The sequence below is a fragment of the Pituophis catenifer genome, unplaced genomic scaffold (assembly GCF_029215685.1).
Source record: "Pituophis catenifer annectens isolate HBS135680 unplaced genomic scaffold, rPitCat1.0.hap2 SCAF_2, whole genome shotgun sequence".
NCBI lineage: Eukaryota > Metazoa > Chordata > Lepidosauria > Squamata > Colubridae > Pituophis > Pituophis catenifer.
Window position 1 is genome coordinate 287,842,075 of NW_027256882.1, and position 21,269 is coordinate 287,863,343.

Genomic DNA, 21,269 nt, shown 5'->3' on the forward strand with positions numbered 1-21,269 from the left:
ACACATGAAGAACAACTGGCCGGTGTGCATCTATGCGCTGGAAACCGGAAGATCATCTTTCCGGTGCGTGCATACACACCGGGCAGCTGCTTTTCTGGCTTCCGCCACGTGCGCTGTTAAGGAATTCGCAGAGCAACCCTTGAGTAGCAACGGTGTGCACATGAAACCAATTGAGAGCAGTTGTGAAATAACACAGCCAACACTGTGTAGATCCTTGGTAGTACAGTGGTCTAAGGCACCCTGTTATTAAGCTGGTTATTAAGACCAGCTGCCTGCAATTACTGCAGGTTCGAATCTCGCCAAGGCTCAAGGTTGACTCAGCCTTCCATCCTTTCTAAGGTAGGTAAATTGAGGACCCAGTTGTGGGGGCAATAAGCTGACTTTGTATAAATATACAAAAGGATGAAGGCTATTGCTGAGCACATTGTAAGCCGCCCTGAGTCTCCGGAGAAGGGCGGCATATAAATCAAATTAAAAAAAAAACAAACACACACAGATAAACTGAGTTGTGTTTACTTTCAGGAAAATAGTAATAAGGCACAGTCCAATAAACAGTCCAGCTCATACACAGATAAAGCAGTAGATAGTAAAACAATAGTCCAGGGATAATCCAATAACAAAGTCTTCTTACCAGTCATCATAGTCATACACAATAAACAGTTGCAAACAGTAGCAAACACAGCAAAGAGCAGTAAACAGCAGTAACGCTCAGCAAAGAGCAATAATGATCAGCAAAGAGAAACAAACCATGTTTCAAGCTTCCTCTTAAGGGCATTGGCTACAGAGCAAACCAATCAGGACACAGTATGATGCAATACAGCAATACAGTCTTAAAGCTATAACGCTGGTTTATATATTGCCAACCCAACAAGTTAAGTAATAATCATTTCCTAACATGCGCGCCCTTTCCGGTTTCGGCATTCGGTGCCAAAAAGATTCGCCAGCACTGGGCTAGAGGGCTGATGATGGAAAGGACTCTGCTTCCTGATTTATACAGGTAGTCTTCTACTTAGGACCATCGCTGAGCTTAAAATTTCTATTGCTAAGTGTTTTGTTAAGTGAGGTTTGCCCCGTTATACCACCTTGCTCGCCATCGTTGTTATGTGAATCACTTGCATTGTTAAGTTAGCAACACGGTTGTTAAGTGAGTCTGGCTTCCCCCTTGACTTTGCTTGTCAGAAGGTCTTAACAAGGTATTCACATGATCTGGGGATGCTGAAACCATCATAAATATAAATCAGTTGCCAAGCATCTGAATTTTGATCATGTGACCACGGGAGAATGCTGCAATGGTTGTAACTGTGAAAAACGGTCTTAAGTCGCATCTTTCAGTGCCGGTGTAACTTTGAATGCTCACTAAACAAACTGTCGTAAGTTGGACTCCCTGTAATTCCTCACTTCCCAAGGGAAATTCTGTTCTAGTTCCCTTTTTGCCTCTGCCATCAGAAAATGAATTGTGGCGGGGCAGCTGTTGCAAATCTAACATAATAACAGTTTATTTATTTATTTATTTATTTTATTTATTTTATTAAATTTGTATACCGCCCTACTCCCGAAGGACTCAGGGCGGTGAACAGCCATAAAATAAAACATATAGATACAAAATTTAAAATAGAGATAAAACTAATTAAATAAATTTGACTGAACCATTTTAAAACCCCAATAAATTAAAACCAAATTTAAAATTCCATTTAAAAAGAGGAAAAGTTTAGGTCAGGCCAGCTTGATGGAATAAGAACGTCTTAAGCGCGCGACGGAAGGTACGCAGATCCGGAATCCTCCGTATCTCCGGGGGGAGCTCGTTCCAGATCATAGGTGCCCCCACAGAGAAGGCTCTCCCCCTGGGGGCCGCCAGTCGACATTGTTTGGCCGACGGCACCCGGAGGAGCCCCTCTCTATGGGAGCGTACTGGTCGGTGGGAGGCTATAGTTGATTTATTGGATTATTGTAATATTGAATTAATTTATTAGCCGAATGCAACAACGTATTCTCTCCATTTTTAGTTCGAGGGCAAACACAAAAATGAAGCCGTCAACCAGCACCTGCACATTTTGGAGAAAGAAATGAAGCACCTGCAGGCAGAAGCTGCTCAGATGCCTCCTCTGACTGTTGTAGGAGCCGCGGTCTACGTGGAGAACTTCATAACGTGAGTTCTGCCATGAAATCTTGTCTTGCGGGTGTTTCTGATCCTGAGCAACAGCACTTAGACTTACATACCGCTTCATAGCGCTTTTACAGCCCTCTCTAAGCTGTTTACAGAGTCAGCCTATTGCCCCCAACAATCTGAGTCCTCGTTTTACCTACCTCGGAAGGATGGAAGGCTGAGTCAACCTTGAGCCTGGTGAGATTCGAACTGCTGAACTGCAGCTAGCAGTCAGCTGAAGTAGCCTGCAGTACTGCACTCTAACCACTGCACCACCTCGGCTCTTGGAAACCAGGTCCCCAAAATGCTTTTTTCAAGAGGCAACTGGACTTCCTTGATTTTTCTATGAAGACAATTCGCTTTTCATCCAAGAAGCTTCTTTATCTCTTGACTGGATGGTGGGCAATGGAAGGATTTATATTCCTTGCAGACAGCTGGTCATTTGCATCCTTTTAGAGCAGTGTTTCTCAACCTTGGAAGCTTGAAGATGGGTGGACTTCAACTCCCAGAATCCCCCAGCCAGCAACGCTGGCTGGGGGATTCTGGGAGTTGAAGTCCACCCATCTTCAAGCTACCAAGGTTGAGAAACACTGTTTTAGAGAGTCGTTGAGGCCGCTTGGAGGTTAAGGTTAGGGTCAACAGAGAGAGAGGGATAGGACATCAGTTACCTCCAGGCTACCACACAGTCCTTTCAGCAGTTCCAAGAAGGTTCCACAACCATTTGCACTATTCAGGTGACGCTGAGGACACAGATAAACTTCCAAATGGACTCAGTGACTCTCTTACGGTTTTGCCGTAAACCAGAAGTAGAATAGAATTAGAATTAGAATAGAGAATTGAATTGAATTGAATTGAATTCTTTATTGGCCAAGCGTGATTGGACACACAAGGAATTTGTCTTTGGTGCATACGCTCTCAGTGTACATAAAAAGAAAAGATACATTCGTCAAGAATCATAAGGTGCAACACTTCATGATAGTCATGGGGAACAAATAAGCAATCAAATCATACTAGGAAACAATCTCAATATAAACTGTAAGGATACAAGCAACAAGTTACAGTCGTGCAGTCCTAAGTGGGAGGAGATGGGTGATGGGAACGATGAGAAGATTAATAGCAATAGTAATGCAGACTTGGTGAATAGTTTGACGGTGTTGAGGGAATTATTTGTTTAGCTTGTGTCTAGTTGTTCTGGGGTGCAGTGCTCTATAGCGTCGTTTTGAGGGTAGGAGTTGAAACAATTTATGTCCAGGATGCAAGGGTAGATGCTAATACTGTGTTTCCCCGAAAATAGGACCCTGTTTTATATTTTTTTGAACCCTGAAATAAGCGCTTGGCCTTATTTTCGGGGAGGTCTTATTATTTTGGGGTGCATGGAGCAAGACGGGGCTTCTCTTGCCGTCTTACCTGATTTCCAGCTCTGTCTCCCTAACCCTAACCAGAGGAAATGGCAGGGACCAGCTGCGCATGTGTTTAAATATTTTCAGGGGAGGGCTTATTTTCGGGGAAACACGGTGGTAGATACTAAATAAATAGTAGATGCTAAATCTTACCACTTGACTGCATAATTTTATTTATGGTGCTTGTCCAAACCCTGAATAACATTACTGTTCTCCATCCTTCGCTTACGTGTTTTTTAAATCTCTATTTTTCTCCCTGCCACCAGAGGTTTAATAAATATCTATAAGCTCCAGCCTACACCAAGGATTCAACGAATTGGCATCAGTCTGTTCTTTGCGGTGGTGGAATATGTCTGCGATGAAACGCAGCGTCACCCCCCATCCAGACAGTTCTTCACTTCCTGTATCGAGGTCCTTGGCCAGGTGAGTTGTTTGCGGTAGGATTCTCTCACCGATAAAACCGAGTTATCTGTTGACACCGATTTAGAATTCTGCGATGAATTATTTTAATAGGCCACCAAGAACTTGCTAAAATGGATGGGAAATAAGATATGTGTACTATTCAATAAATAAGCTATGTAGAGAATTTTGAAAGTTGCCTTATTGGTAAAATCGAGAGAGGGAGGGACGGAGGAAGGAAGGAAGGGAGGGAGGGAGGAAGGAAGGAATAGCAATAGCACTTAGATTTATATACTGCTTCACAGTGTTACAGGAAAAATGACGGACTAGAACAAGCTCTTCAGTGCAGGAAAAAGTTTATTTGCGCAAGGTTCAAACAGTCCGAAAGACCACGAAAAGTCTGAACAGTGATGGCTGATTTCAACCAGATATTTATACAGTATAAAGACAAAGTTATTACGAAGAGTGCAACATTTCACACGTAGAAGTTACCCTTTAATCTATCTCTAGGAAAGACAAAACAACCTGGTTCCCATAGGCTCAGGTTCTCAGCTCCGGAGCTCAAGACATAATAAAAGAGGAGATAAGGGGCTCAAAGGCGCCTTAAGAGCAGTAAAGAGGACAGTAAGGGAAGCAGTTTTTCTTCTCTAGGATATACATGACATTTGGGGTGTAATAAACAATAAACAACGGGATGTATCTGTTTAGGGTCAGTCTGCCCTTTTACAATTCTGTACCTACGTCAAATACCGTTTGTCATCTCAGCACCTTTGGCACGGGAGAGGCACTTCTGTCTTGACCAAAGATTTGGATTTCTAATATTTGAGTTTTATCCCAATATCGAATCCTAGCCTGGCTCAACAGTGCTTTACAGCCCTCTCTAAGCGGTTTACAGAGTCAGCCTATTGCCCCCAACAATCTGGGTCCTCGTTTTACTGATCTCAGAAGGATGGAAAGCTGAGTCAACCTTGAGCCCGTCAGCATCGAATTCCTGACAGTGAGCAGTGAGTTAGCCTGCAATACTGCATTTTAACCACTGTGTCTCCAGCAGGGGAGGGAGGGAATGAGGAAGGGAGGGAGGGAGGAAAGGAAGAAGGAAGGAAGGAAGGAAGGAAGGAAGGAAGGAAGGATAGCAATAGCAGTTAGACTTATATTAATTATATATTAATTATATAATTAATAATTATATATTAATTATATATTAATAGCAGTTAGACTCCATAGTGCTTTACAGCCCTCTCTAAGCGGTTTACTCTGCCCCCAACAATCTGGGTCCTCATTTTACTGACCTCAGAAGGATGGAAGGCTGAGTCAACCTTGAGCCCCATCAGGATCGAACTACTGATTATGGGCAGACTGAACCTGCAATACCGCACCATAACTACGGGTAGTCCTCAACTTACAACAATTCATTTAGCGACCATTCGAAGTTAAAACGTCCCTGAAAAAACTGACCTATGACCATTTTTCACTCTTATGACCGTTTGCAGCATCCCCATGGTCACACAATCAAAATTCAGACGCTTGGCAACTGACTCATATTTATGACGGTTGCAGTGTCCGTGTGTGTGTGTGTGTATGTGTGTCACGTGATCCCCTTTTGCGACCTTCAGGCGAGCGAAGTCCATGGGGAAGCCGGATTCACTTAACAACTGTGCGACTAAGTTAGCAACTGCAGTGATTCACTTAACAACTGTGGCAGGAAAGGTCGTAACATGGGGCAAATTTAACTGAATAACTGTCTCGCTTAGCAACATGAATTTTGGGGTTCCATTGTGGTCATAAATTGAGTAGTGCGGTGGCCTAGAGGTGGAGCTCTCGCCTCACAATCAGGAGTCTGTGAGTTTGATCCTAGGTAGAGGCAGATATTTCTCTCTCTGGGCACGATGAGAATATATCTGCTGCGAACCCCGCATTGGTGACAGGAAGGGCATCCGGCCAGCAAACACTTAGCTCCATTCAGCTTGCCTAGGCTCCACCCCGCAAGGGATTACAGGGTCATCAAACGGCAAACATTGTAATCATAAATTGAGGACTACCTGTATGGCCTTCAGATCCTTTTATCATCTGTGTTGCTGTTTTTGGCACACTTCCGAGGGTCTCGGCATCCTGGGGAGACCCTGCAGGATTGAATGTTGTGTGAATGAAGCCTTGGTCTTATTTCTCGTTCCAGGTGTTCATTGCCGGGACCAAGTCCGAATGTCAGCGGGTTCTACAAACTATTCTGAAGAACCGAAGACTTTGCACGTTGCTCTCTCCTTATTTCACTCCTGTTGCCTCTCCGGAGGAATTTGTCAACTTGTACGAGAAAGTTGTGGCTTTCCTGGGTGACGACAACGGCGATGTCATTTTCATGCTGCTGACAAAGGCAAGAGAGGGGATTGTCATGTGGCTTTGATGTCTGAGTAATTGATCTGGGAGTCTCCCCACCCCCCGAAAGCAGTGCCTGGATTTTAAGGGTTTCGTGCTTCCCAGGAAGGTAATCATGGGTGGGATTGAGCTGGTTTGGACCAGTTCAGGCGAATCGGATGATAATTTTACATCTGGTTCGCTGAACCGGTAGTTGCAAGGACTGGCTGGCCACGCCCACCCAACCCCTCCCAGGAGTCTCCAGGCAGCCCGTTTTGGATGCCAGGTAAGTGTAGCATCCCCATGGAAGCTCTGGGAGGGCGAAAAACAAGCCTCCCAAAAGTTCAGGAAGTCCGAAAACGGACCCGTTTCCAGCCTCCGGAGGGTCTCGGGAGCCTGGGGGAGGCCATTTTTGCCCTCCCGGAGGCTCAAGAAAAGCTTGGGTGTCAGCGGTAATTAGCCCCGTTACTTCCTGGGGTAATTGCCTGGATCATGGCATTTCCTTGTGTATACTTTGAAAAATAAAACCGGAATACATCTTCTAATAAATTCATATTTATTGTAAAGAAAATAAAACATCTAACTATCTAAATATTTAATTGTTACATGTTTGCAAAAGTCCTATCGGCTATTTCTCAGTAGCCGGACTTCTCTTGGCAAGAGAAGAAAGAAAAGTGTGAAATGGAAAGAAAGGAATGCGGATACACGTAATTAGCTTACTGATAACAAAAGTTGGCAAGCTACGGAAAGTCTGACAGTCCAGAAATAATGAGCTCTGCTGGTAAATACAAAAACGCAGTGACATTGGGGAGCTCCCGGAGCTTGGGGAGGGTGAACCCCCCCCACCATGGTGCAGGAAGCTGAGTAGGCCACGCCCACCATGGCCACGCCCACTCAGCAACAGGGCAGAGAACCAGTTGCTCAAATTTTTGAATCCCATCTGTGAGGGTAATAATTTGCCTTTTCTCTCAAATGGACTCAAAGCAGTTTTTTTTAAAAAATATTATTATTATTATTAAAAAGGTCAACGGGACAGATACGGCATTTGGTTCAAAAATCAGAACTGTCAACACAGATTAGAAAGCAGCGAACAGTAATGTTTAGAAAGCTAGGTTTGCACTCTGCTTCAGTCGTGGGAGCCCAGCAGAGGGTTCAAGCAGAAGTGAATCCCTCTGGATGAAGAAAGTGTCCACCCAAAAAACAAACAAAAAAACAAAAAAACCCAAATTGTGTGGCTATCAGTTATGCCTCAAAGCCAGCCCTCCCTGGCTTTCATGGAGTGGGTTTCATAACAATATCTCATCAGATATGGGTGAGCCATTGTTGCAGCATTATTAGGCTCCCTCTTGCTCCTTTCTAATGGCTCATCTGCAAATCTGTCAATCTGTTCATCCATCATTCTGTTCTAGCTATCTGTCTACATCCATCCCTCCATCCATCCTATATCTCTATCTCTCCATCCATCCATCCATCTACAATGGCAGGCAGGCAGGCAGACAGACAGACAGACGGATGATGGATGGAAAGAGAGAGAAAGAGAGAGATACATAAAAGGATGGATGGATGGATGGAGAGATAGACAGATACAGGATGCATGGATGGATGGATGGAGAGAGAGAGATACATAAAAGGATGGATGGATAGATGGTATACAGTATGTCTATCTCTCCATCCATCCATCCATTTATCCATTTATGTATCTCTCTCTCTCTCCATCCATCCATCATCTGTCCATCCATCCTATATCTGTTTATCTCTCCATCCATCCATCCTTTTATGTATCTGTCTCTCCATCCCTCTGCCTGCCTGCCTGCCTGCCTGTCTATCATCCATCTGTCTTATCTCTCATCCATGTCCATCTATCTGTCTGTCTGTCTGTCTCCATCCAGTCATATCTCTTTCTCTATCTTACTATCCATCCATCCATCTTCCATCCATCCATCTACCTTACTACCAATCCATTTGTCTTATCTATCCATCTACTGTCCATCCATGTCTGTGATTGTCCGTCCGTCCGTCCATCCATCCATCCATCCATCATATCTTATTTTTCTGCCACTTTGATTAGACCCATAGAAATGAAATACAAAACCCTAAAATAAGATGAGTACAGTTTAAAAAGTAAACACCCACTCCTGCAGGCAGGTGGGAGGGGAAACCAGGAAAAATATATCTCCTTTTTCAAATGAAATGCACCTCTTGGTGCTTTCCCCCCACTCTTCTTCACTTGCTAACGGTGAATATTCAGCAAAAGGATGACCTCTTCCACATAAAAATTGGAGCAAATTATCATGACCATAATCACTTCTGTGATCCAAAGTGGACCGTTTCTAACTTGCCCTCTTTCTTTCGGAATTAATCAGCCTCACTTTTTTCTCCCCACCCTTCCCATGTCTCTCCGTTTATGCCCCAACCTCAACCCTCTTTTTTAAAAAAAAAACAGTTTGACCTCCTGGAATGGTTGCAGAGTTCAAAACCCAGCCTTTCAGAGCGTGGCCAGCTCTTGGAGTCCATCCACGTGGGACTCAAGACCTGTGGCTTTGAGCCTGAGAAGGACGTCTTAATGCCTTTTTCCATCTTCTGCAAACACGGGGTTTGCCTCCTCCAGTATCAGTTTCCTGACCACTACAGTAGTTTTTTGAGGCTCCTTCTTCAAAGTAAGTACCATCTCAACTTTTAGGGCTGCCTGGGGAATTCTGGGAGTCGAAGTCCCCACATGGCTGCCTGGGGAATTCTGGGAGTCGAAGTCCACACATGGCTGGCTGGGGAATTCTGGGAGTTGAAGTCCACACATGCTTGGATGGGGAATTCTGGGAGTTGAAGTCCACACATGGCTGCCTGGGGAATTCTGGGAGTTGAAGTCCACACATGGCTGCGTGGGGGAATTCTGGGAGTTGAAGTCCACACATGGCTGGCTGGGGAATTCTGGGAGTCGAAGTCCCCACATGGCTGCCTGGGGAATTCTGGGAATTGAAGTCCCCACATGGCTGCCTGGGGAATTCTGGGAGTTGAACTCCCCACATGGCTGGATGGGGAATTCTGGGAGTTGAAGTCCACACATGGCTGCCTGGGGAATTCTGGGAGTTGAAGTCCACACATGGCTGGATGGGGAATTCTGGGAGTTGAAGTCCCCACATAGCTGCCTGGGGAATTCTGGGAGTTGAAGTCCACACATGGTTGGATGGGGAATTCTGGGAGTTGAAGTCCACACATGGTTGGATGGGGAATTCTGGGAGTCGAAGTCCCCACATGGCTGCCTGGGGAATTCTGGGAGTTGAAGTCAACACATGGCTGCCTGGGGAATTCTGGGAATTGAAATCCCCACATGGCTGCCTGGGGAATTCTGGGAGTTGAAGTCCCCACATGGCTGCCTGGGGAATTCTGGGAGTTGAAGTCAACACATGGCTGCCTGGGGAATTCTGGGAATTGAAATCCCCACATGGCTGCCTGGGGAATTCTGGGAATTGAAATCCCCACATGGCTGCCTGAGGAATTCTGGGAATTGAAATCCCCACATGGCTGCCTGGGGAATTCTGGGAGTTAAAACAATCTTAAAAGTTGTTTTAAGAAACACTGTTTTAATGTGTACCAGGTAGTCCTTGATTCACAAAAGTCCGTTTAGCGGTCGTTCGAAGATAGAACAGCACTGAAAAAAAAAAGTGACTTACGACCATTTTCACATGGCAGCACCCCCCATGATCACCAGGGATCAAAATTCAGATGCTTAGCTGACTCCTATTTATGACAGTTACAGTGATCGCCTTTTGCAAATGTTTGACAAGCAAAGTCAGTGGGGGAACCAGATTCACCGAACAACCGTGTGACTAACTTATAACAACAGCCGTGATTCACTTAACAGCGGTGGCAAGAAAGGTCGTAAAATGGGGCAAAGCTCACTTAGCCACTGTCTCACTTAGCAACATAATTTTTTTGGCTCAATTGTCATAAGTCGAGGACTACCTGTCATTAGCTTTCGAGCCCGTCTCATAACTTATAGGACTAGAAACCTGTGCCCCTTAAGACGTTGTGGAAAGAAAGTCTGAGGAAATTGGATTTCCTAAGTGTCTCAGTCCGTTCTTATTCCGCACTCTTTTAATAGCAGGTGTTCATACAACGGAGATACCTTTATAGAATTGCAGCGAGCTATTAATACAGTAGTGGCCAAAATTGTGGAAACCTTTTGGGAAAAGTGTATTTTTGAGGTATGATGGCTAATAACACCACTTTTTTTTTTGGGAGTTTCAAGATAATCCTATTCCACTGCTGGAATAGCCTGGGAATAGCCCAGACTTTAACCCAGTTGAAAATCTATGGAGCCGACTAAAGAAACTTGTTAGTCAGAAGTGACCCAGCAATAAAACCCAGTTAATAGAAGCCATCCTTCAATCTTGGCTTCACATGATAACAGCTGCAGAACTCAAAGACTTGGTTCACTCCATGGGAAGACGTTGTAAGGCCGTCATTCATGCTAAAGGTTACCCAACTAAGTATTAACTGACATGGGGATCATTTTTGTATATCTCGTTTTTCCTATGGTGATAATTTTTGTCTATCTTATTTTTCCTATGTGTTTCACTTTTCTTCTTTATACTGTAACTGCTATTCTAATAGCAAATCCTTCATCAAAGTGTTTGCATTACATTCTTGATTAAATTATCTTTCCATTGATATATAATTTTATGGTACTACTCCCAAAAAATGTGATCCTATTAGCTAGTTTTAGAAAATACACTTTTCCCAAAAGGTTTCCACAATTTTGGCCACTACTGTATATTGAACTGAATTCAATATCGGTGTAAAATTTTTAATTTTGGTTTGAATTTTCGGCCCAGGTTCTTCAGATCGGCTCCTGAGCCCTGACTGTTGGAAAGCATCTCTTAAAGCTTTGGGCTGCCCTACCTCCACCGCAGCAAAAGAAAACAGTAGGAAATCGATGGCTAACTCAAGCATTCCAATGCAGCCTTCAACGGAGCCAATTTTATCACCTGAACAGGTGAGCAGTCCGTGTGCGCACTGGTTCTGTTACAATGCTTTTAAAGAACTACCTTAGACCAGGGGTGTCAAACTCGATTTCATTGAGGGCCGCATCAGGGTTGGGTTGGACCTCGGCGGAGGGCTGGGCGTGGCCAGGGTGGGTGTGGCCAGCTCAATGTGACTTGTGTCGGGGATGCCTGTGGCAGCCTGAGCGCTCTGCCAGCAAAAACGGAGCTCGGGAAGGCCGCGGGCTGATCCTTCGCTGTTTCCAGGGCAGCCCTACAGACCAAATCTAAGCACCCCGCAGGCCCGATCCGGCCTGTGTGCCTTGAATTCGACACTTGATTGTCTGGAATTTAATAGTAAATAGGGAAAGCTCATATTGTGGCCCGTCAGCGGCCTGTGCAGCTAGTAGCTGATTCAGACAGCGAGGAGGCTGATGTGGTGCTGCGCCAGCAGCCTGTGCAGCTGGCACTCAAGTCAGACAATGAGGCTGGAGAAGATGTGGTGCCAGAGGCGGGGATTCAGCCAGGGCCTTCAGAACCTCCAGAAGCTCCTATAAGTGAAGAGGAAGAAGAGGTGGAGCCTCTTCTCAATGCACGGGTGTGCAGAGCTGCCAAAAGGCAGGAGTGGCTCCTCAGAAGGAGGTCTCCTCGAGAGTAAGGTTTGGGGCTAATTGGCCACTCCCTTAGCCTATTTAAGGAAGGACAACGACTGAGGCAATTTGCAGGGAACAACTTCGTTCGCTCTCCTTCGTGTCTTGATCTTAGTTCTCTTATCCGTTTCCTGCAAATTGCTTCTGGGCTTTCTGCCAACCATAGTAAGGTTACGATTATTTATTCTTTGGATTCTTGTAGGCTGTTAAGAAAGTTAATTACCAGCTTTTGTTTGAAAAAGACTGATTTAATTTAGTAAACTACGGTTTGTACAGACTTTGTGTGTGCTGCGTTCCTTGGGGTCCGTAGCTGGGGCAGAACAGAGCAGGAAAAAAAAGTTGTAAAAGTCCAGCCAGGAGTTATAAATTAGGCCATAAGTCAACAACAGATACTCCTCGACTTACAAGAGTTTTATTTAGTGACCGTTCAAAGTTACAAAGGCACTGAAAAAAGTGACTTATGGCCATTTTTCACATGACCGTTGCAGCATCCCTATGGTCACATGATCAAAATTCAGATGCTTGGCCACTGACTCATATTTATGACGTCGCAGTGTCTTGGGGTCATCTGATCCCCTTTTGCGACCTTCTCACAAGCAAAGTTAATGAGGAAGTCAGATTCACTTAACAACCATTGACTAACTTAACAACTGCGGTGATTCACTTAACAACTGTGGCAGGAAAGGTCGTAAAATGGGACAAAGCTTGCTTAACAACTGTCTCGCTTAGCAACAGGAATGTTGGAGGTCAATTTTTGGTTGTAAATCAAGGATTACCTGTATCCAAAATCCTGTTTTTAAAAAGGTTTTGGCACTTACCGCAAAAGAATTACCCATCATTGCTGTACAGGTAGTCCTTGAGTTACGACCACAATTGAGCCCGAAATTTCTGTTTTTAAGTGAGACATTTGTTAAGTGAGTTTTGCCCCATTTTACGACCTTTCATGCCACTGTTGTTAAGTGAATCATTTCAGTTGTTAAATTAGTAACACGGTTGTTAAATGAATCTGGCTTCCCCATTGACTGTGCTTGTCAGAAAGTCCGCAAAGGATGATCACATCACCTTGGGACAATTGGACCAATATGGACTAATTGACAAGCATCTGAATTTTGATCATGTGATCATGGGTATGCTGGAAAGGTCGTAACTGTGAAACATGGCCATGTCACTTTGTCAGTGTGGTTGTAACTTTGAACAGTCACTAAATGGACAGTTGTAAGTCAAGGACTACCTCTAATAATTAGCTACCATTTGAGGGCTTACACAGGAGGAAAAACAGATTTTCTCCCATTAAGAAATACCCCCCTTAATTGGATATTGACCTATAGAACATTTACTTTATTTTCATGAACCAATATATTTTACAATATAACTCACAACAGTCACTAAGTGAACTGTCGTAAGTCAAAGACTACCTGTATAAGCCATGTAAGTCAGTCGTCAATGAGTTGGAAACGGATTTGGAGCTCTAACCTGCAGCTAATTTCTTCCTGAATGTTCCTTCTGTAAGAAGGAGAAAGTAGAACTCTTGAAACAGCACATTTCAAAAGGATTCTTTTATTGAGTAGAAAGCGATAGCAGAACAAAGGCAAAGCAGACTCTAAATCCCCTCAGGAAATACAGTTAGAAATAAGGCATTAGGAACCCCTCCCCTGGTCAGATGTGGATTCAGCCAATCCACAGGGGTGAAGATGTTGCTGTAACGGCCGTCCTGAGAAATAGATAAGGCAGTGTCAGGGTCATTTTATGCTAGCTTCATAGTGAAACAACCCACACTGTTGTGGTCCGCCAGCAGCCTGCGGAGCTGGCAGCGGAGTCGGACAGCGATGAGGCTGAGGAAGAACAGGGGCCAGTCCTGGAGGCTGGGGAAGGACCGGATGAGGGCTCTGCGTCGGAGGCAGAGATGGGGCTAGGGCCATCGGGGAGTGATGTGCAGACTACGGAGCCTCCAGAGGCTGACAGTAGAGAGGCAGAGGAACAGGAGGAGCCTGTTCCTAGTGCACGCATGAGAAGAGCTGCCAGAAACTAAGAGCAGCTACAACAAAGAGGACGACTTCGGAGTAGGGCCAAGAGATGATTGGCTCCTCCCATAAGGCTTAAAAGACCAGCAACGGCTCTTGGGCTCTTTGTCGGAAAACAACGTTGATAGACTTGTTCTTGTCTTGCTGCACTTATCTCTTGTCGGCATCTTCTGCTTCTGAACTTTTGCCAAGAGAAGCCTTTGGCAGTTTGCCTAATTATACCAAGGTTGGTGATTAGACTGAAGAATTTGTGTTATGAAGAATTTGTTTTAATTTAGTTTGGACTACGCTGAGAATAAGTTAATTCTCAGCTGTTCTAATAAAGTCTGTTCATTTTGGAACTGTTTGCGTCTAATACTACTTGGGCCTGGGTCACATCACACATGGCCCTTCCTCCCTTAATATATTCCACGGAAACTGAGAAAATCCCAAAGCGGCCAGGCGCCAGAATAAAGGTAATAAAATAGCAGCTGTCAAAGGAAATAGGAAGAGGATACATTCAAGGGTCTCTCCCCACCCCACCCCACCCCAATTGTATGGCAGTATCACTTCAAGGACCTGACACCTTCTTTTCTTCCCAGGTCACGGAGACCATCGAGTGGATTTCTGACTACTTCCTCAAACTCCGGTTGTCCTCTCAAGACTATCAAAGTTTTGGATTATTTTCCAAGTGGGCCCCTTACATCCCTCATGTCCGACGTCTCATGCAGTATCTGATCCACCGTCTAATTGACTCAAGAATGGAGACCTTATCGCGGGAGCCCGTAGGCAGCAACAGGGTATTTGAAGGTAAGGAAGTTTGGTGATGATCATTGTCACACTTTATCGAACCTCATAAAAACGGAATGTTCCCTAGTAATTCACCGAAATGCTGGAAATGTAAGAGTAACTATGGAACATACTATCACCTCTGGTGGACCTGCCCAGTGGCAAAGAAATTCTGGGCTAAAGTTAAAAAGTGGATAGAGGAAATAATTCAGAATTCAATAAAGGGAGAACCTGAGCAGTTTTTACTAGGGATTTCCATAGAAAACTATACCAAGGAAATACATTATTTAATATTACATATACTGGCAGCAGCCTGCACAGTCTATGCGCAAAATTGGAAGAAGGAAAATCCACCATCAGAAGAAGATTTGATTAGAAAAATTTTAGAATGCGCAGAGATGGACAAATTAACAAAAGAACTCAAGGAGAAAGAGGATACAGAATATTACAAAGTGTGGTGTAGATGGTATGAATGGTTGGAGAATAGGAAAAATGAGAAAGAGGAATAAAGGAGAGAGGGGAGAAAATGTTGAAGATCAAGGTACAATGTAGACGAAATAAAGATGGAATAAGACAAAATTAAAATATGTGTAAATAGATGTAAATAGCAAGAAAGGATCACTTCGAAGCAGCTGTAGGAAAAAGTGATATGTATATAAATGTTGTATGTTTGTGTCTTGTTTTAATGTATTCAAAATAAAAAAACTTTAAAAAAAAACCTGAACCTGGCCAGGAGTATCCAAGAACCAGGCCAAAACGTAGGGTTCCAGATTTATTGGGTGTCTGGTTTTTTTTATTTGTTTGTTTATTAAATTTATATGCTGCCCATCTCGCGTGGTGATGACCCGGGATAAGACATGAAGGCCACACGGCCAGCTGAGAGTTCAAACTCCCCTTTAATGCTCCAAATTTCCTCCCAAATTCTTGACAAGTCCCAGAACAAAGTGCGTGCACACACACACGGCAGCCTCTGGCTACGCGCAGTCCAGCAAAGCAAAGGAACAGGGAAATGAATCCACGAAACAAGGAACAAACAATGAGTCCACGGAGGAACAAGTCGCCGAGTCCATGAAGCAAGGAAGAAGCAATGCAGTCCTGCAAACTCCAGATGTCTGCAACGGCACACAAAACCCTACAAATTCAGCGTTGTTCCCGACAAACGCCCCTCCCCACAGTGTCTCTTAAATTTCAGTCCCCAGCTGTGCCTTGTGAAGAGAAGCGGGGTGCTTTCCTCCCGAGTCGTTGGGTCGGCCTGCGCTGTTCCCCGCCTTCTCTCCACTCTCCATGCTCAGGGATCAGGAGGGGACGGTCCTTGTTCATCGCCTGAGCTCCGTCTCTCCTCATTTCCACTGCTTGTTCTTTCTCGGTCATCCTGCTCTCCATTCGTCCCTGCTAACAAGCCATCCCAATCCTGAGGGGCCCTGGGTTGCCTTGGCCTTCTCCTCCCCACATTCCTCCGAAGCCAACAAAGCTGCCCCCTCGATCTCAGTCTGCTCTAGCTCTGGCTCCTCCTCCGCAGATTCAGGCTTCAATGGGTGCATGACATTGCTGTCCGAAGGGGCTCTGGCTGGCTTACTATGTAGTAAAAAAAAAAAAAATAGAGGGATCAAAACAATTATAAATATAAAAACAATGCAGGTCATGTATTCTGCCTAATGGTAGAATAAGCCTTGTCTCAACTCATGTTTACTCTCGTGAAAGGAAAATACATTTATTTTGGCCGAGTGGGAAACGGAGAAAGCTAAGAACAATTTCCATCTTCTGTGTTGCCCCTTTTGGAATTCCTTAAAAAAGTTGGACATGTGTAGTTGGAAGCAATTTACTAGAAGTTTCTCTTTCTCTCTCTCTCTCTCTTCTTTTCAGCTTTGCATTCTCTGTTTTTAACTACCATTCAACTCTTCAAGCCATGGCTTGAGGTTTTAGAGGGGGAAGACACAAGGTAAGTGGGAAGCTGTTTAGGAGGTTAAAGAAAGTAGAATTGACCTGGGATCTCCACCTATTTGGGGGATGGTGGACACCTTGGAAATTTTAAGCATGTGTTTTTGGTTCCCTCTCCTCTCCTCTCCTCTCCTCTCCTCTCCTCTCCTCTCCTCTCCTCTCCTCTCCTCTCCTCTCCTCTCCTCTCCTCTCCTCTCCTCTCCTCTCCCCCTCTCTCTTTCCCCTCCTCTCTCTTCTCTCTCCTCTCTTCTCCTCTCCTCTCTCTTTCCTCTCCCCTCTCCTTTCCTCTCTCCTCTCCTCTCTCTCCCTTCTCCCCTCCCCCTCTTCCCCTCTCTCTCCCCTCCCCTCCCCTCTGCTCTCTTCCCCCCTCCCCTCTCCTCTCCTCCTCTCCTCTCCTCTCTTTTCCCTCCCCTCTCCTCTCTCTCCCCTCCCCTCTCATCTCTTCTCCCCTCCCCTCTCTCCCTTCTCCCCTCCCCCTCTTCCCCTCTCTCTCCCCTCCCCTCCCCTCTGCTCTCTTCCCCCCTCCCCTCTCCTCTCTCCTCTCCTCTCCTCCCGTCCCCTCTCCTCTCTCTTCTCTCTCCCCTCCCCTCTCATCTCTTCTCCCCTCTCCTCTCCTCCCCTCCCTTCTCCCCTCTCCTCTCCTCTCTCCTCTCCTCCCCTCCCCTCTCTCTCTCCTCTCCTCTCTCCTCCCCTCTCTCTCCTCTCTCCTCCCCTGTCTTTCCCCTCCCCTCTCTTCTCCCCTCCCCTCCCCTCCTCTCCTCTCCTCTCTCTCTTCTCTCCTCTCTCCTCTCCTCTCCTCTCTCCTCTCCCCTCTCTCTCCCCTCCCCTCTTCTCTCTTCTCCCCTCCCCTCTCCTCTCTCCTCTCCTCCCCTCTCTCCTCTCCCCTCTCCTCCCCTCTCTCTCCCCTCCCCTCCCCTCCCCTCTTCTCTCCCCTCCCCTCTCCTCCTCTCCTCTCCTCCCGTCCCCTCTCCCCTCCCCTCTCCTCTCTCTTCTCTCCCCTCTCATCTCTTCTCCCCTCTCCTCTCCTCCCCTCCCCTCCCTTCTCTCTCCTCTCTCTTCTCTCCCCTCTCTCTCCCCTCCCCTCTCATCTCTTCTCCCCTCTCCTCTCCTCCCCTCCCCTCCCTTCTCCCTTCTCCTCTCCTCTCTCCTCTCTCTTCTCTCCCCTCTCTCTCCCCTCCCCTCTCATCTCTTCTCCCCTCTCCTCTCCTCCCCTCCCCTCCCTTCTCCCTTCTCCTCTCCTCTCTCCTCTCTCTTCTCTCCCCTCTCTCTCCCCTCCCCTCTCATCTCTTCTCCCCTCTCCTCTCCTCCCCTCTCCTCCCTTCTCCCCTCTCCTCTCCTCTCTCCTCTCCTCCCCTCCCCTCTCCTCTCTCCTCTCTCCTCCCCTCTCCTCCCCTCTCTCTCCTCTCCCCTCTCCTCCCCTGTCTTTCCCCTCCCCTCTCTTCTCCCCTCCCCTCCCGTCCCCTCTCCTCTCCTCTCCTCTCTCTAGCAATCAGCGTTGCTATCCATGGCTGGAAAGTGACTCCTCCATTGCATCAACTATGGTGGAATTGTTTGCGTCCAGCGTAGCCGTTTTACACAACGGTTTTAAAGGTAAGAAGATTGAGCGCTGGGATCTCAGTGGCTTCATGGGTCAGACACTCACAAGGTGGCTCCTTATGTCACACATATGGACTAATTCCTCCTTTAAAAAAAAAAATTATCCCCTGTACGGGGTCCTTGGTACTCTCCGAGCTTGGTTGTTTTCTTACAGACTTTTCATTACCAAACTAGGTAACATCATCAGTGCTGGTGAGTCTTAGCTCTGATGGTACTGCCTAGTTTGGTGATGAAACGCCTGCAAGAAAGCAACCAAGCTCAGAGAGCACCACGGTCCTCCTCCTCCCTTTCTCCTCCTCCATGCCACAGACCCCACTTCCTTCTAGTACTGGTGACGTTACCTAGTTGGGTAATGAAACGTCTCCAAGAAAACCACCAAGCTCAGAGAGCACCAAGGACCCCTCATTTCAACCCTGAGCTACAAATATCCTTTTCTATTCATTTTTTTTTTAAAATTGTCTTAGATAAGGTGCTGCCAAGCGACCCCGGAATCCTTTGGCTTCTTGTGATGCACTATTCTGAGTCGTACACAGCGCCCAAAATGCCGGAGCACATTCTTCACATATTCCATTCGGAATTGGGCCACCTGCCCTGGAAGGAGGTTCATCCGGATCAGCACCTCATGGAGAAATTCTTTAAGGTAATTGCTTACGGCTGGTGAGCACAACGCAGGAAGAGGAGGAAGGAAAGGATGCCACCTTCCTTCTCACGTCTTCAAATTATCTGAGGCTTTTAAAAATCTCTCTTGTGTGTTCATCGAATAGGGGAAAAAAAAAACAGTATAGCAAGGAAAATAGGCTTGGTGGTCGTGGAAAAGGATGATTGGAAGGAGGAGCCAAATAGAAAAACAGAAGGATGGGAGGAATCAGGATTTTACTGAACTTCCTTCCTTCCTTCCTTCCTTCCTTCCTTCCTTCCTTCCTTCCTTCCTTCCTTCTTCCCCCCTCCCTCCCGCATCCTTCTTTCCACCCTCCCACTCTTCCCATTACCCCTCCCTTCCTATTGTCCTTCCTCCCTCCCTATTGTCTCTCCTCCCTCCCCATTGTCCCTCCCTCCCTATTGTCCTTCCTTCCTTCCTATCTCCCTCCCTCCCCTTTCTCCCTCCCTCGCCATTGTCCTTTCTTCCTTCCTATCTCCCTCCCTCCCCATTCTCCCTCCCTCCCTATTGTCTTTCCTTCCCTCCTCCCTCCCTCCCTATTGTCCGTCCTTCCTATCTCCCTCCCTCCCTATTATCCTTCCTTCCTATCTCTCTCCCTCTTGTCTTTCCTTCCTTCCTATCTCCCTCCCTCCCCATTCTCCCTCCCTTCCTATTGTCTTTCCTTCCTTCCCTCCCCCCTCCCTCCCTATTATCCTTCCTTCCTTCCTATCTCTCTCCCTCCCTATTGTCTTTCCTCCCTCTCTCCCCATTGTCCCTCCCTCCCTATTGTCCTTCCTTCCTTCCTTCCTTCCTTCCTTCCTTCCTTCCTTCCTTCCTTCCTCCCTCCCTCCCTCCCTCCCTCCCTCCCTCCCTCCCTTCCTTCCTTCCTTCCTTCCTTCCTTCCTTCCTTCCTATCTCCTTCCCTCCCTCCCTCTTTCCCTGCCTATTTTCATTCCTTCCTTCCTTCTTCCTTCCCTCCCTCCATCTTTTCCTCCCTCCCTCCCTCCCTCCCTCCCTCCCTCCCTCCTCCTCCTCCTCCTCCCTTCCTTCCTTCCTCCTTGCCCCCACCCTCCCTTTTTCCTTTTTTTTTTTTTTTTTTTGGTCCTAGGTAGAAAGAGGCAGCCCCAAGAGTTGTTTCCTGTTCCTGGGCTCAGTGCTGTGTGAGGTCAACTGGGTCAGCGTCCTGGCTGACGCCTGGGATCCCACCCCACTCCCGGACACCCACAGCCTGATTGTGTGCCTGCTTTATATGGTGATCCTGCTGGCCAAAGAGGAAGAGCTGATCACCAAAGAGGTAAGTTCCCCTACTATGTGTGCTCGATTCCTGGTGGCTTCCAGGACACATTCATCCAATCTTCTTGATAGCAGAGACGTTTTTCCTCGAACGAAGCGAAATACATCTCTCCCAGGATGGTGTTGCAGGATCCGATCTGAGTCGGTTGCCAGGATCAAAAGTTTATTCTACCAAGCTTTCGGGCTCATTCTGGTCTGCTGCCTTGAGCCAGGGGTCTTGCGGCCCCTCTAGCAGGCGAATCAGAGGAGGAGGAGGCGTGGGAGTCAGGATCAGGCATCAAGGCAACTGAGAGCTCCGAGGGGGAAGAGGGAACGGATGCGCAGAAGGCAGAGGAGAGGAGAGCAGTGGAAATCTATGGGCCGGTCCTTGGGATGGAAGAGCCACTGCTGTTAGCGAAGCCCAGCCTAACTCTGGGGATAAAAGGCAGGGGGTGGAGATGAATAGATGTGGCAGACAACTATTCATCTCCCTGCCGGACAGACTTGTTAACCTGCGGTGAGAGAGAAACTTTTTGCCGGGGCTGCTGGCGCTTCTAATAAAGGAACCATTGATTTAAATACAGGGGGTTTGTCGTGTTTGAGGAGCTGGGTCAGAACTAGGGGTTGGTTTAGAAGACCTCCAAGGTCCCTTCCAACCTTACGTTCTAATTTTTCTGGTAGAGAGCAAATTAAATAATGGGGAGGACGATCTTGATCGCGGTGCTTAATTAAACATTAAATTCAATTACATTTAGATTCTGTTCTGGACCTTTTTCCCCTTGGGTTTATCTACTTTGGATTGAAGGTCCTATTCACGCAGAACTTGGCTTGAAAACTCCCCATCACCTGTCTAAATGGGAAGCTCACCAAGTCTTCTCTTTACGCCCAAAGCCAGTCAGATAAACGAGGCTTGAGTCTTGGTTTAAACTTCCTGGTTTAAGCAAATGTTTTGGGGGGTACAGAACCTTCTTTTCGGGTTTCCTTCCAGTTTGAAAAAAAAAAAAAAACCTCACGTGACAAGTGAAGCCCTTGAGATCCTTGGGAGAATCCCAAAACCTGGTTAAACCATCAATTTGCATTGATCTTCTTGGATTTCGGAGGACCGGAGCTGATACTG

The 21,269-nt window shown here is 46.4% G+C and overlaps 1 protein-coding gene across 1 annotated transcript in view; it reads left to right on the forward strand.

The window, feature by feature from the left end:
* EPG5 (ectopic P-granules 5 autophagy tethering factor) overlaps positions 1-21,269 on the forward strand; it is a 125,107-nt gene that overhangs the window by 81,434 nt on the left and 22,404 nt on the right. Inside the window, exons 28-37 of the mRNA XM_070938968.1 lie at positions 2,004-2,146; positions 3,810-3,966; positions 6,116-6,310; positions 8,735-8,948; positions 11,124-11,284; positions 14,523-14,730; positions 16,573-16,648; positions 18,134-18,237; positions 18,708-18,883; positions 19,989-20,174. Of these exons, the coding sequence (XP_070795069.1) occupies positions 2,004-2,146; positions 3,810-3,966; positions 6,116-6,310; positions 8,735-8,948; positions 11,124-11,284; positions 14,523-14,730; positions 16,573-16,648; positions 18,134-18,237; positions 18,708-18,883; positions 19,989-20,174 (1,620 nt within the window). The remainder of the gene's footprint in view (positions 1-2,003; positions 2,147-3,809; positions 3,967-6,115; positions 6,311-8,734; positions 8,949-11,123; positions 11,285-14,522; positions 14,731-16,572; positions 16,649-18,133; positions 18,238-18,707; positions 18,884-19,988; positions 20,175-21,269) is intronic.